The sequence below is a fragment of the Palaemon carinicauda genome, chromosome 4 (genome assembly GCF_036898095.1).
Source record: "Palaemon carinicauda isolate YSFRI2023 chromosome 4, ASM3689809v2, whole genome shotgun sequence".
Classification (NCBI taxonomy): domain Eukaryota; kingdom Metazoa; phylum Arthropoda; class Malacostraca; order Decapoda; family Palaemonidae; genus Palaemon; species Palaemon carinicauda.
The window spans coordinates 29,120,302-29,133,487 of NC_090728.1; the positions used below are offsets into that span (position 1 = coordinate 29,120,302).

General features: G+C 34.5%; 1 protein-coding gene across 1 annotated transcript; it reads left to right on the forward strand.

The window, feature by feature from the left end:
* The first annotated feature begins 5,499 nt into the window (after positions 1-5,499).
* Positions 5,500-6,513, forward strand: LOC137639332 (probable serine/threonine-protein kinase CPE1738). The gene has a single exon (XM_068371611.1). It carries the CDS (start codon positions 5,500-5,502, stop codon positions 6,511-6,513), a length of 1,014 nt encoding a protein of 337 aa, XP_068227712.1.
* Positions 6,514-13,186: the final 6,673 nt, after the last annotated feature.

Below are 13,186 nucleotides of genomic sequence, written 5' to 3' on the forward strand. Positions count from 1 at the left end.
TGTCGTGGGGGGAGGGCTTACGAGTCAGGAAACACTGACTCAACCAAATGCCAGTACTTTTTCTTCTTTGTGACGACTATTTTCTCTGATTGCTTATATCATAAGCTCTCTTACACCTTGCTGTCCTGGGTGGTCCACTGATTTTTTTTTTTATTATGATTTGTTTGTGTTCAGTACAGAGTCTATTTGTTCTTTTACTTCCGTTCAATTAATATTGTTCGTGCAAGAATGCTTCCGTCTTCTTCTTCTGAAGTTAAGTTCAATTTCCACTTTCCATCTTTTTCTCCAGTCAGGTCAGATCAGATTCAGGTTGAGGCTTTGCCTTTGTGTCTTTAGTTTTGTGTGTTTCTTATTTTCACTAGTTTTTCTCTTTCCATTCACGTTTGTCATAGTACACTTTTCTTATTTTCAATATTTTCTTCATAAAAAGGAATTTTCCAACTGTTTGTGCACTATCTTCTTCGTATGATTGTTGGAGCTCAATTGCTTTTATTCTTATATCACTATACTGTGGACAATATAACATGAAGTGGTTAGCATTTTCTTCTACATCACAGAATACACAGTTTATATTTCCATCTTGGTGTCTGTTTTTTATATTCAACCCTAATGTGTTTGCCCCTGCTCTAAATAATAAAATTGACACCAATGTGTTGTCATATACTTCCTCCTCCTTGATTTCACTTTTCCAGTTTTTATACAGAATTAGGCTCTCCTTGCACTCAATTTCACTTTTCCATTTACTTGTGTCCCATTCTCTTGTTCTCTTCTTTATGTCCTCTTTGGTACATCTCTTGACTTCTCTTATAGCCATCCCACATTCTTCAGCATACTACTTCACATGCATCCACAACTTCCTCTCTTTTTTTCTTCCATATCATTGACTATTGCTGTTAGTATGTCCTTCTCTCCCTTAAAAATGCTATTAATGTACCTCAGAATCCCATCCATTACCCTCGTTTTCATAGCAGATGCTCCTACGTCCCCTCTCAAGGCTACAATTGCTGTATTCTTTACACCCCCTAATATCCTTCTTTACACTCCATTCTCAATTCTCTGCAACTTTTCTATTTCAGTTTCCGTTAAGTTAATTACATTTGTTCCATATAATATGGAAGGTAGTGCTACACTTTTCCAGTATGTTTTCCCTATCGGTATTTTATTGCAAATTTTTTCTATGATTGAATATGTAAGATTAGCTGGCCTTTGAGCCTTAACAATCATTTTACTTTTCTGTGTTCTGAACATGTTCCTACTGTCATCTACCTTGATACCTAGGTATTCAATATTGCTTACTACTATTATTTCCTAATTTCCCTCTATGTTATCTGGTTTCTCCTTCATATTATATATAAGTACGCTACGTTTATCTCTATTTATGTCTAAACCACACTGCTTTCCTATATCTATCACTTTCCTTATGCTCAATTCAGCATCCTCTATACTCTCAGCAAGCACTAGGACATCATCAGCAAAAAAAAATATTACTACTAGCTTTATAATATCATTTTTAAAACCATTACCTTCCTTTTCTACTTGTTTTATAATCTGATAAGTAATTAATTTGAACAATGTTGTAGAGCCAGTACAGTCTTTCTTTGTTCCATTATTTACGCTCATTTTTTTTCTACTTTTTCCCCTATGACTATGGTAGTAGAGTCTCCCACATATACTTCAGCTATACAGTAGGGGTTATTATACTAGTATGTACTTTATATTGCTTTAATGTTTATATCAGTGCTTCCCTTTTTATGGAATCAAAAGCTTTTTTGAAATCTAAAGAGGCAACTATGAGTCTTTTTCTTATTTTATAAAGTTTCTTTGACCATATACCGTAAGATGAATATAGTATCCTCAATCCTTCCTCCCTCTGTAAATACCGCTTGACTATCCTCTATGGCATTATTACTTTTTAGATGTCCTTCTATTTCATCCTTGATAAAAGCTGTGTATATTTTTTTTTTTTTATGATTCATTTGTGAGTGTTATTGGTCTTAATTCCTTGGCTGTTGGTTGGTTTTTCTTGTTTAACATTTTTTGTTCTGGATTCTTTCCAGCTTTTGGGTTTTTCCCTACTGGCTAATTCCTCTTTGTAGTAGTTCACTAGTGTATTCTTACATATCATATATCACTTATCATCATAGCTTTGTAATAGTCTGGCTTTAGTCCATCTGGCCCAACTGCTTTACCTTTCTTTAGGCGTTTTAGGCATTTTTCTAAGTTACCTTTGTTTATTTCAGCGGCAGGCAATGATTTTAATTACTCCTTTGACATTTAATAAAGCATCATAATGCTCCCTTAGGTGTTCTGGTACACTACATTCATTTACTATTATAATGTCGTCTTCTCTTCTTGAATTATCTTGGTATTCATTCTCCTCCTCATTCCAGATCTCTGATATTCTATTTTCATGTGTATTGTAGACTGTTTTCCAAAGTTTTACTAATTCTTCTTTAGCCTCTTCATCTGATAGTTTATTTCCTCTTTCTCCATATAATAGTATTGCTTCGCTTTTTATTTCGTTGCTATTTCTTATTTTTTTTTTTATGTTTTCCCATAGTTCATTATTTTTATCATCTCTCATCTCCCTGGTCTTCTTTTTCTCATATAAAGTTATACTATCTTTCACCAGTATTTGTACTTCTTTCTTCTTATGATTGTATTTTTCTTCTAATTCTGTTTTTAATCTAATATCTTTTTCCTTTCTCTTTTTTCTATTAAGTTCCTTTCTTCCCTTAATCTTTCTCCTTATTTCCTCGGTTACCCAAGGTTGTTCTTTGGTCTTCCCATCATTCGTTACCCTTCTTCTATATGTTTTAGCCAAATATTCTTGTTTCATTTCTACCATTATTATGTTTGGCTCTTCATTGTTTTTAACATCCTTGCTAACGAGTTTTCTCTCTATGGATTTCACATATTCGTCTATATCTTTTGTGTATTTGCTATAATATGTAATTTCTTCCCACTTCCCTTTATTGTAGTCATTTTCTCTATTTGTTTTTACTTCCAATTCTACTGTTAGTAAGTTGTGATCTGATATATCTAATACTGTTTTTTCTTCATCTATTTCCATACATTTAAATTGCTTATATAACATATTTTTTACAAGAACAAAATCAATAGCACTATACTGGTCTTGTGTATTCCACGTGTATAGTCCTGAACACCTTTCATCTCCATTTAATAGTGTTAGGTTGTGGTTACTCATCCAGTCTAGCATCATTTCCCCATTTCTGTCTACTTGTTGGTGTCCCAGAAATCCCAGGTGGCCGTTAAAATCTCCCAATACTAGTGAAGGAGTTGTTTCTCCTGCTTTCTGTATTAATCTTTCACATTCTGCTTTCAATTCTTGATCTCTTTTTCTTATGTTCTGTATATCCTGCTGCGAAATATACTAGTATTATCAGAAATATTAAGTTGTAGATTCTGCACTTTACCATTATCATATCGCTGTGCTTTGTTTCCAATTCCTCTGCTTCAGTGACATCGTTATTCTTAAAAATTAACATTAACCCACCACCCTTTTTGTCTTTAAAACCCCTTTTTTTTCTATCTTTCACAGACCTTTACTTAGTTGTGTTTTATCTATCTTTTGGTGGGTTTCTGTCGTAAAAAATATATGAATTTTACTTGTGTTCATCTCATTTTCTACCTCTAGATTTCTGTTTGGTTAGTGCTTTAGTATTTAACAGGCATATCTTTATACGGTGGCTAACTTTTTTGTCTAAATTTATACCTTTTCTACTTCGTTCTAAATAGGTTTTCCATTGAGCCTCTAAGATTTTAGGATTATTTCATCTTAGTTATTATATACTTCCTTATTCAGGGTCGTGACATCGTATGTTCCGAGGTTCAGTTTCCAAAGTTGGGCTTTTTATTACACACATACACACACACACACATATATATATATATATATATATATATATATATATATATATATACATATATATATACATATATATATATAAATATATATATTCATATATATATATATATATATATATATATATATATATATATATATCATCTCCTACGTCAATTGACACAAAGGGCCTCGGTTAGATTTCGCCAGCCGTCTCTAGCTTGAGCTTTTACACACACACACACACCTACACACACACACACATATATATATATATATATATATATATATGTATATATATATATATATGTATATATATATATATTTGTACATATATATATATATATATATATATATATATATATATGTATGTATATATATATGAATATATATACATATATATATATATATATATATATTGATAGATAGATAGATATATACAGTATATATATATATATATATATATATATATATATATATACATATATATATATATATATATATATATGTATATATATATATATATATATATATATATATATATGTTTTTGGGACACAGCTTCTCACTAATGCAATTTTCATTGAAGTTGATAGCCTTATTGGCGTCAATATATTTCCTCAGTTTCTTTAAGTTTTCAGACCTAATCCTTTAGTTCAATGAACGATGATTATCTATTTGTTTCATATTTTATTCACAACAGCACTGTTTCGACAAAACTTTGTCTTTATCACTTGATAAAGACAAAGTTTTGTCGAAACAGTGTTGTAGTGAATAAAGTATGAGGAAAAGGAACAATCATCGTTCATTAAACTAAAGGATTACGTCTGAAACCTTAAAGAAACTGAGGAAACATGAAAATTCCTGCAGTAAACATATTGATGCCACTAAGGCTATCGCCTTCAATGTTAGATAGTAAGTTTTTGGTAAATTCATCAAGTAGGTCTACCGGTTTTTAACGATAGTCATAGTGTACAAATTGTAATTGGTTACATAAAAATCATCTAAAATAAAAACATGATTTTGTGGTTGCCATAATCAGCTGTCAGAAGCAGGAAATCGCATCTATGGGTTTTTTTTTTATAAAGTAAATTTCTGGGGAGGCTCCTGTCCTCAGTGACTTCTCAAACTTTAGCCCCCCACCTACCCAAAAAGACGCTCCTACACCCCTGAATAATCATGCAATACTAAACTAAGTACATGGATGATATTTAAACTATCTATCTATAATTCTATCTATCATTCTCTCAATTCTTCACTAGGCTATTTTCTCTGTTGGCTATATATTTTCGTATGTATGTATGTATGTATGTATGGGTATATATACAAGAATCCCTTGTTTGCTAAATCGCTGCAATAAAAATTACGTAGAGAAAGAAAGAAAGAAAGACAGGAGCCAGAGGACGACGGGCACGGAGAAGGAAAGAAAAAATGAAAGTAGGATGAAAATGACGGGGGAAATTTGAAAAATCATTTTTGAAATTTGAAAAATTGAAAAATCGGAAAAATATCTCAACCTAGGGTATATAAAGATGGGTATTCGGGTGCCACGCTCATTGAGAACTGCAGGTAAGTCTTGGAAGGTCCTTTGTGCATAAGGTAAGTTTGGCGGACCTAGTTCTCAATAGAAGCAACGATGCCTGGGACTCTGAAGAGGAAAGTTCTGGATGGGGATGGACGAAGAGGGAACTCCCCGAAGAAAAGAAGACTTGGCGCTGAGAAGAAAACAGAAGTAGGAATTGCTGAAGCTGGTAGGAAGAGAAAGCTGACGGATGAAGAGTCAGGGATGTCCCCAAAGAAAGTGAAGCTGGAACCTGCAAGTGACCCTCACAGAAGGCTGAAGCGGAGTGATATCAGGACAGAAAGACTCCTTGGAGAAGGCTCCTACGGAAGGGCCTTCAGATGCAAGATCAGATGCAAACGAGTCTGGAGAGATGGTGTTCTGAAGGTCTTGAAGGACAATGGACCTGAGCAAAGAAAAGGTTTCTTCAAAGAAGCAGAATGTTTAGAGAAGCTTCAAGGAATTGAAGGAGTTCCAGTTCTGTATGGACGGCGTGACACGAAGACTGATGTGGCCATTGCCATGTCTTACAATGGCGGCTACACTCTGGGTCAGTTTATGCGTAAATACGCAGATGATGTGCACAGGATTTTTGGTGTGCTGGCTAAGGTGGCGAAGATTCTTGGGGACATCCACAAGACTGGAGTTGGACATAATGACTTGCATGCTAGCAATGTCATGATTGAAGAAGGTGTGTGCCCAGAAGACCCGGTGGCCACCATAATTGATTTTGGGTTTTGCTTGCCTTTTGGAAGGAGACTGTTTCCGAGACCGATCAAGAACTTCGCGGGGTATCATTATGACCCAGTGCTCAGCAAGGATTGCGGACCAACAAGCCCAGAGACTGACATCTTCTCCTTTGGGAAGCTGATGGAGGAGATACCTGGATATGAAGAAAACCAGGTTCTGAAGAACCTCGTCAGCAGGAGCTTGTGTAGAAACGCAAAGCGGCGTCCATCTCTGGAGGAATTGAGCAGGACTTTGAGGATGTTGCAAGATGGACAGCAGGTAGGGAAGAGTGGTAACAGGTTTGTTCAGTTCCTTTGTAATCTTAGGGATAAGGTAGTGGACTGTTACTACGGTCTGTAGGGGGAATATTTAGTTTGGGCTTTATTTCAAGTAGTAGTTTTATTTGTGAGGAACTTTCTTAGCTTATTAATTTCCTGTGAAATTAATAATCTAGGAATAACACTTTTGAAAGGGGAGAATTCCGACTTCTCCGGGGGTTTTTCCCTCCCAATACTGGCTCCCTTGTCGTGGGGGGAGGGCTTACGAGTCAGGAAACACTGACTCAACCAAATGCCAGTACTTTTTCTTTTTTTGTGACGACTATTTTCTCTGATTGCTTATATCATAAGCTCTCTTACACCTTGCTGTCCTGGGTGGTCCACTGATTTTTTTTTTATTATGATTTGTTTGTGTTCAGTACAGAGTCTATTTGTTCTTTTACTTCCGTTCAATTAATATTGTTCGTGCAAGAATGCTTCTGTCTTCTTCTTCTGAAATTAAGTTCAATTTCCACTTTCTATCTTTTTTTCCAGTTTAATAACTTCCATCAATAGTTTTTCCATTGAAGCTGTTTTAGGTTTTAGGGTTATTCCATCTTGGTTATATTCTTCCCTAGATAGGGTCATGACATTGTACGTTGCGAGGTTCAGTTTCCAAAGTTGGCTTATTTCATTACACACACACACACACACACACACACACACACACACACACATATATATATATATATATATATATATATATATATATATATATATATATATATATACACACATACTGTACGGGGCATATATATATATATATATATATATATATATATATATATATATATATATATATACATATATGTATCATCATCATCATCATCTGCGCCTATTGACGCAAAGGGTCTCTGTTAGATTTCGCCAGTCGTGTCTATATTGAACTTTTACACACACACACACACACACACACACACACACACACACACACACACACATATATATATATATATATATATATATATATATATGTGTGTGTGTGTGTGTGTGTGTGTGTGTGTGTGTGTGTGTGTGTGCAGTATATGCTTTTGGGACACAGCTTCTCTTTAAAGCAATTCTCATTGAAGGGGATCAGCCTTGGTGGCGTCAATATATTTCCTGCAGGAATCTTCATATTTCCTCAGCTTCTTTAAGTTTTCAGACGTAATCTTTTGGTTCATGAACCATGATTATTTATTTTTTTCATTCTTTATTCACTACAGCGATATTTCTACAAAACTTTGTCTTTATCAGTATAAAGAAAATGAATAATCATCGTTCATTGAACCAAAAGATTACGTCTGAATACTTAAAGAAGCTGAGGAAATATGAAGATTCCTGCAGGAAACATATTGACGCCACCGAGGCTGATCCCCGTCTATGAGAATTGCTTTAGGGAGAAGCTGTGTCCCAAAAGCATATATATATATATATATATATATATATATATATATATATATATATATATATATATATATATATATATATATATATATATATATCTAACAAAATGAAAATGAAATCTTGTATAGAAAAATATGCATAATTCCACTTATTTCTTCTTATGATCTCTGTAATTATAATATGCAGTAGAATACTAAAAAATTTAAGAAAATTTTATCAATGTCGGTACTATATAATCCCATTAACAACCTCCCTCTGGTTGCGAGAAATACGGGCCTGATCTAGGGGGTAGGGGTAAGAATAGGTCTTCCTCTATCGCTCAATTTTACCTGTCCTGGTTTACGACATAAGTTTACAAACCATTGAGGATGGTTGATGCTTAAGCTACTCTTCCAGTTATATCAACATATATCTCGGGATAAAATTTTCATCAGTATCAGATGGCTATACAGTTGCAATTCCCACTATAGATTTACCTTTAATTTGCCACCAGGGTATCAGGAAAATTCATAGATAATAACATAGTAAGGGATATACATATTTGAAAAGTGAACCATTAGAACAATTGTGCAGGCGTGCAAGAACATAAAATCTTTTCTTTGGCATTCTTGAGTGCTTTGTTCACATGAGTGTTACCATTTAGAGGTTAAGAGGATGTGAGGAATTAGTGGCATAGTAGCCTATACATTCATTTTCCCTTAGTTATAACACTTGCCGGTTAGAAATGTACTGCAGCGTAATCATGCTTCTTGATCTTTTCAAGATGAATTATGTCTAAAAAAAATAAAATAAGTCTTTACTCCGAGAGGCTAGAGATATATACAAACTTAATAAAGAATTTCAAAGCTGTCGTAAGCATCAATGTAGGGACAGTTAAAAAAACTTCTAGAATAGAGAAGTTGCCAGACAGCACTCTTTTCCCAAAGATTTTAAAAAGTATTCAAATCTTCATGGGTCGTTGGTAGATATTAATAGCATTTGCATTTTTATGGTAAAGAAGCAAAGATTTTACATTACTATCCAAGTAAATTTTATTACTTAAAATAAAGTGTAAGTTACCGTACTAATGTTCTTACATGATAACTTGCTCACCTGATAATGTCAAATGATTGAGTAAATCTAATGAATTGCGAGGACTGACGAGTGCAAAACAAAAAACTACAATCTTAAATTTTAAATGCGTCGCGCATTCAAAGTGCCAAAGATAAGTGTACAAGATAATATCTACAAGAAGAAGTTGAAGAAAATCTAGATTTGATAAAAGACGGAAGTGGATAATTTATTACATGAAAATCCGTGGATTTAAAACCTTCAAGAAAATTATAAAATAGCAGTTATCCACAAATACGAGAACAAGACTACGTATAAAGACATAAGCCTAACAGAAATCAAAGACCAGACTTCAGAAGAAATACCAGACATCAAAAGAGAACATCCAGCTTCCTAGGCCTATGGTCTTGTTCTTTTAATACACGTTACTGGCATTTATAATCCCGAGAGAGTGATGGAGTTAAGGTTCTCAATTTATCAAATTAGAAAATATCAGAACTAAGAGGGTGAAGGAGTTTTATTAGATCAAGAACCAGAAAAAAGCAGAACTTCGGAACCGTTAAAACAAGATAGTTTCTTGCCCCATTTAAAGGGGCCGCGAATTGATCGTTTCGATATAGTGAAGAGGAATTAATTTTTCTTTTTTATAGAAATATGCATGCATATATAATTGCACAAAACATTGTAAAATATGATACTCGCCCTATGATTTTGTTTTTGCTATTCTACTTGTTTGGAAACGATACATCATCGTATTTTAAATGGTAGATCATCTTGAGTAATCGTCAATCTTTATAAAATTTTTGGAATATTCATCAAAATGATAGTTGAGTACTTATTGAGTATTTTTCCATGTGGTATTTCCATGATAAGATTAGAAAATATATTAGTATTCATAAATATCCTACTATCAAATTATTATCTACGAAACCTGAATAGTTAGCTGGAACAGTTTACGTTGTGTTATTTTTTCCGCATTTTTCACAATTACATTACTTATAAGCTTATATGCAGATCCGCTATGCTGAAACCTTTGCAACTTTTTTCGTTTAGTGTTAAATGTGAAAAATAATTGGTAATTCACTTCAGTTGTAATACTATCGTAATAAATTGTAGGAAAGAAGAGCATGTTATATGACAGGGGGTCCGTTGGGGATGTCAAGGAGTCAAAGAGGCTCGAAGCTTTGGGGTCCTGTCATGGGTTAATATAGCACTACTCATTACAATAATTTCTTTATTACCACAGTTTCGATTCCATTGCAGCAAGGACTTCTCATCCTTTATGATTCCTTTACGCTTCTCTGATTTAGCAACAGCCAAGCCACACCAATAAGAAATTAGACATTTTATTAAGGACAACATAAAACTTGGCAATCAAGCAAACAAACAAGTAACGCCAGAGATGGTGTTTACCACCAGCATTTGTTTATGTTCATCATCCATATATTACCACGATCATGTGATTCGCCGTTATAGCTCAGGTACTAGTAGAGATCTACGTTCGTCACCTCGAGCCTCATATACTTCTCTTGCATATTAATCACAATATGAAAATGCATATCCTAATTACAGTAGTCATGTGGAAACTAATTATTGGACCTGTGATTGGGAAAATAGGAGATGTAGGCTGTAGTTCATTGTGGACAAGGTACGACGTGACATCAAGCCAGTTTACTTCGTGAGCCATATGGTAGAAGGCACACAGACAACATAGACGTAGTGTACACGTAATATCTCAGTTTAGTTTGAAGGAGAGCATCAACGGTGTATATTAGAGTTCTAAGTGACTATATGAAGAATTTCACTTGATTTTGCATAAACAGGAATTCTTAAGAGCAAAAGTCAAAACATTAAGCAAATGGAGAAAACGATTATTTTATGTAATTAATGTCAAGCAACCAATATCTAAGAATTGCCAGTAAATAACGAAATGATACTGCGATCAAACTAGACTTGATATTGATGATCAGACATCCCAAAATTGCAGATACATAATTACTGTTGTGGTTTGTTCTAGTTACCCGTAATGAAATTGCATAGGCCATGCAGCATATATCTAGGATATATTTTACCAAAAGCTGCTTGTTGGGACCAAATACGTGACTGCTGTCGTAATATCTGCTCCGTTTTCTATGACTGGGTTAATAAGATAAGTTTACACTAATATATAATACATTATATCATATCCTATCATATAACAGATTTAAGATTTTTTTACATCTTTTCTCCTGGTAACACATCGGAATCCAATTATCTTTTATCTCTTGCTTCTGCAAATAAAACCGCCTGTAGTTGCACAGTATTACGACAGGCATTTGCAAGTTTTCTGTAAGCAGAAGCCACTTCCGTAACAGGTACCAGAATCATATTGTAATCAGACATGAGCGAAGGACATATCTTCTCTTTCTACCTAAGTCTGGCTCAAGGCCTTCTTAGCTAACTCAATTAATTTTCTTTACTTCAGTGTATTTCTATTGCAGCTGACTCAGCCTTATCTATCCCTTTTCTTATCTCCAGTGTATATCAGGGACATGTTCTTTCCTTTTCACTTTTTACTCTTTGCCAAAGAAATAATCTATAGATCCGTTTGCCTGATTCATGCTTATGCAGATTAATTTCCTCTTCGCAATTTATTCTCCGTTTCTTGGCAAAACTGGTTTTCAAACACAATATAATATAATACTACTGATATGGATCTAAACAGTGTCTTCCAAGCGCAAGTATTTTCTAAACTCATCAACTTACATAATTTTTCCCTCTATAACTATTGTAATGATTGTGCATCAGGAAAATTGTCACTTTAGATTAGTATTTTGGTACAAAAGTAAATAGCAGCATATTTTGGCAGAATCAAATCACGGACCCAGACAAGTCTTCTCTAATAAGCTTGTAGTATTTCGTTGTTACATAGTCATTTCTGGGGCAACTTCTTTAGTTTATTTTGGAACTTACAAAGCACTGGCTTCATATTCTACGGCCCCCTTTTTTACAAAATTCTTTCATAAACTTCCCCACTCCCTGCTTGTTCTAGGCAATAGGTAGTAGGTCGGCCAGGGCACCAGCCTCCCGTTGAGATACTACCGCTAGAGTTATTTGGTCCTTTGACTGGCCAGACAGTACTACATTGTAACCTTCTCTCTGGTTACGGTTCATTTTCCCTTTGCCTACACACACCGAATAGTCTGGGCTATTCTTTACATGTTCTCCTCTGTCCTCATACGTCTGGCAACACAGATATTACCAAACTACTCTTCGCTCGAGGGGTTAACTATTGCACTGTAATTATTCAGTGGCTACTTTCCTCTTGATAAGGGTAGAAGAGACTCTTTAGTTATGGTAAGGAGCTCTTCTAGGAGAAGGACACTCCAAAATCAAACCATTGTTCTCTAATTTTGGTTAGTACCATAGCCTCTATACCATGGTCTTCCACTGTCTTTTGGGTTCGAGTTCTCTTGCTTGAGGGTACACTCGGACACACTATTATATCTTATTTCTCTTCTTACTTTTTTACAGTTTCTATAGTTTATAGCGTTGTTATTGTTCTTAGAATATTTTATTCTAATTGTTAATTACTTCGCTTATTTCCTTGTTTCCTTTCCTCACTTGGTTGATTGATTGATTGATTGATTTAAAGTTTTCAGGCATCCTGAAAACTTTAAATCAATCAATCAATCAACCCAGTGAGGAAAGGAAACAAGGGCTATTTTCCCTGTTGGAGTCCCTGGGCTGATAGCATCCTGCTTTTCCAACTAGGGTTGTAGATTGACAAGTAATAATAATAATAATAATAATAATAATAATAATAATAATAATAATAATAATAATAACAATAATAATAATAATAATAATAATAATTGGCTCAGTAGATTCCGGACTGCATACCAACTATAGTCCATTTCTTTTATCGAGGCAGATTTGCACCGACTCGCAGCGGTGCCCTTTTAGCTCGGAAAGGTTTCCTGATCGCTGATTGGTTAGAATTATCTCGTCCAACCAATCAGCGATCAGGAAACTTTTCCGAGTTAAAAGGGCACCGCTGCGAGTCGGTGCAAATCTGCATCGCTAAAAGAAATTGACTATAGGCACCCAAATGGTCAGCAGGCCGTCGGGTAATTAAACGCTTCACTTATTTTTTTATCTATTTTTTTTTCTATTAACCGCCTGATCACTTACAGTGGCGAATTACTCAACACTTCGGGTAATCAGTACTTGTAGGCATACAGTATATGTTTCTCTTCTAGTAACTGGCCTTGATCGAACAGTTTTCAGTCTGTCTCTGT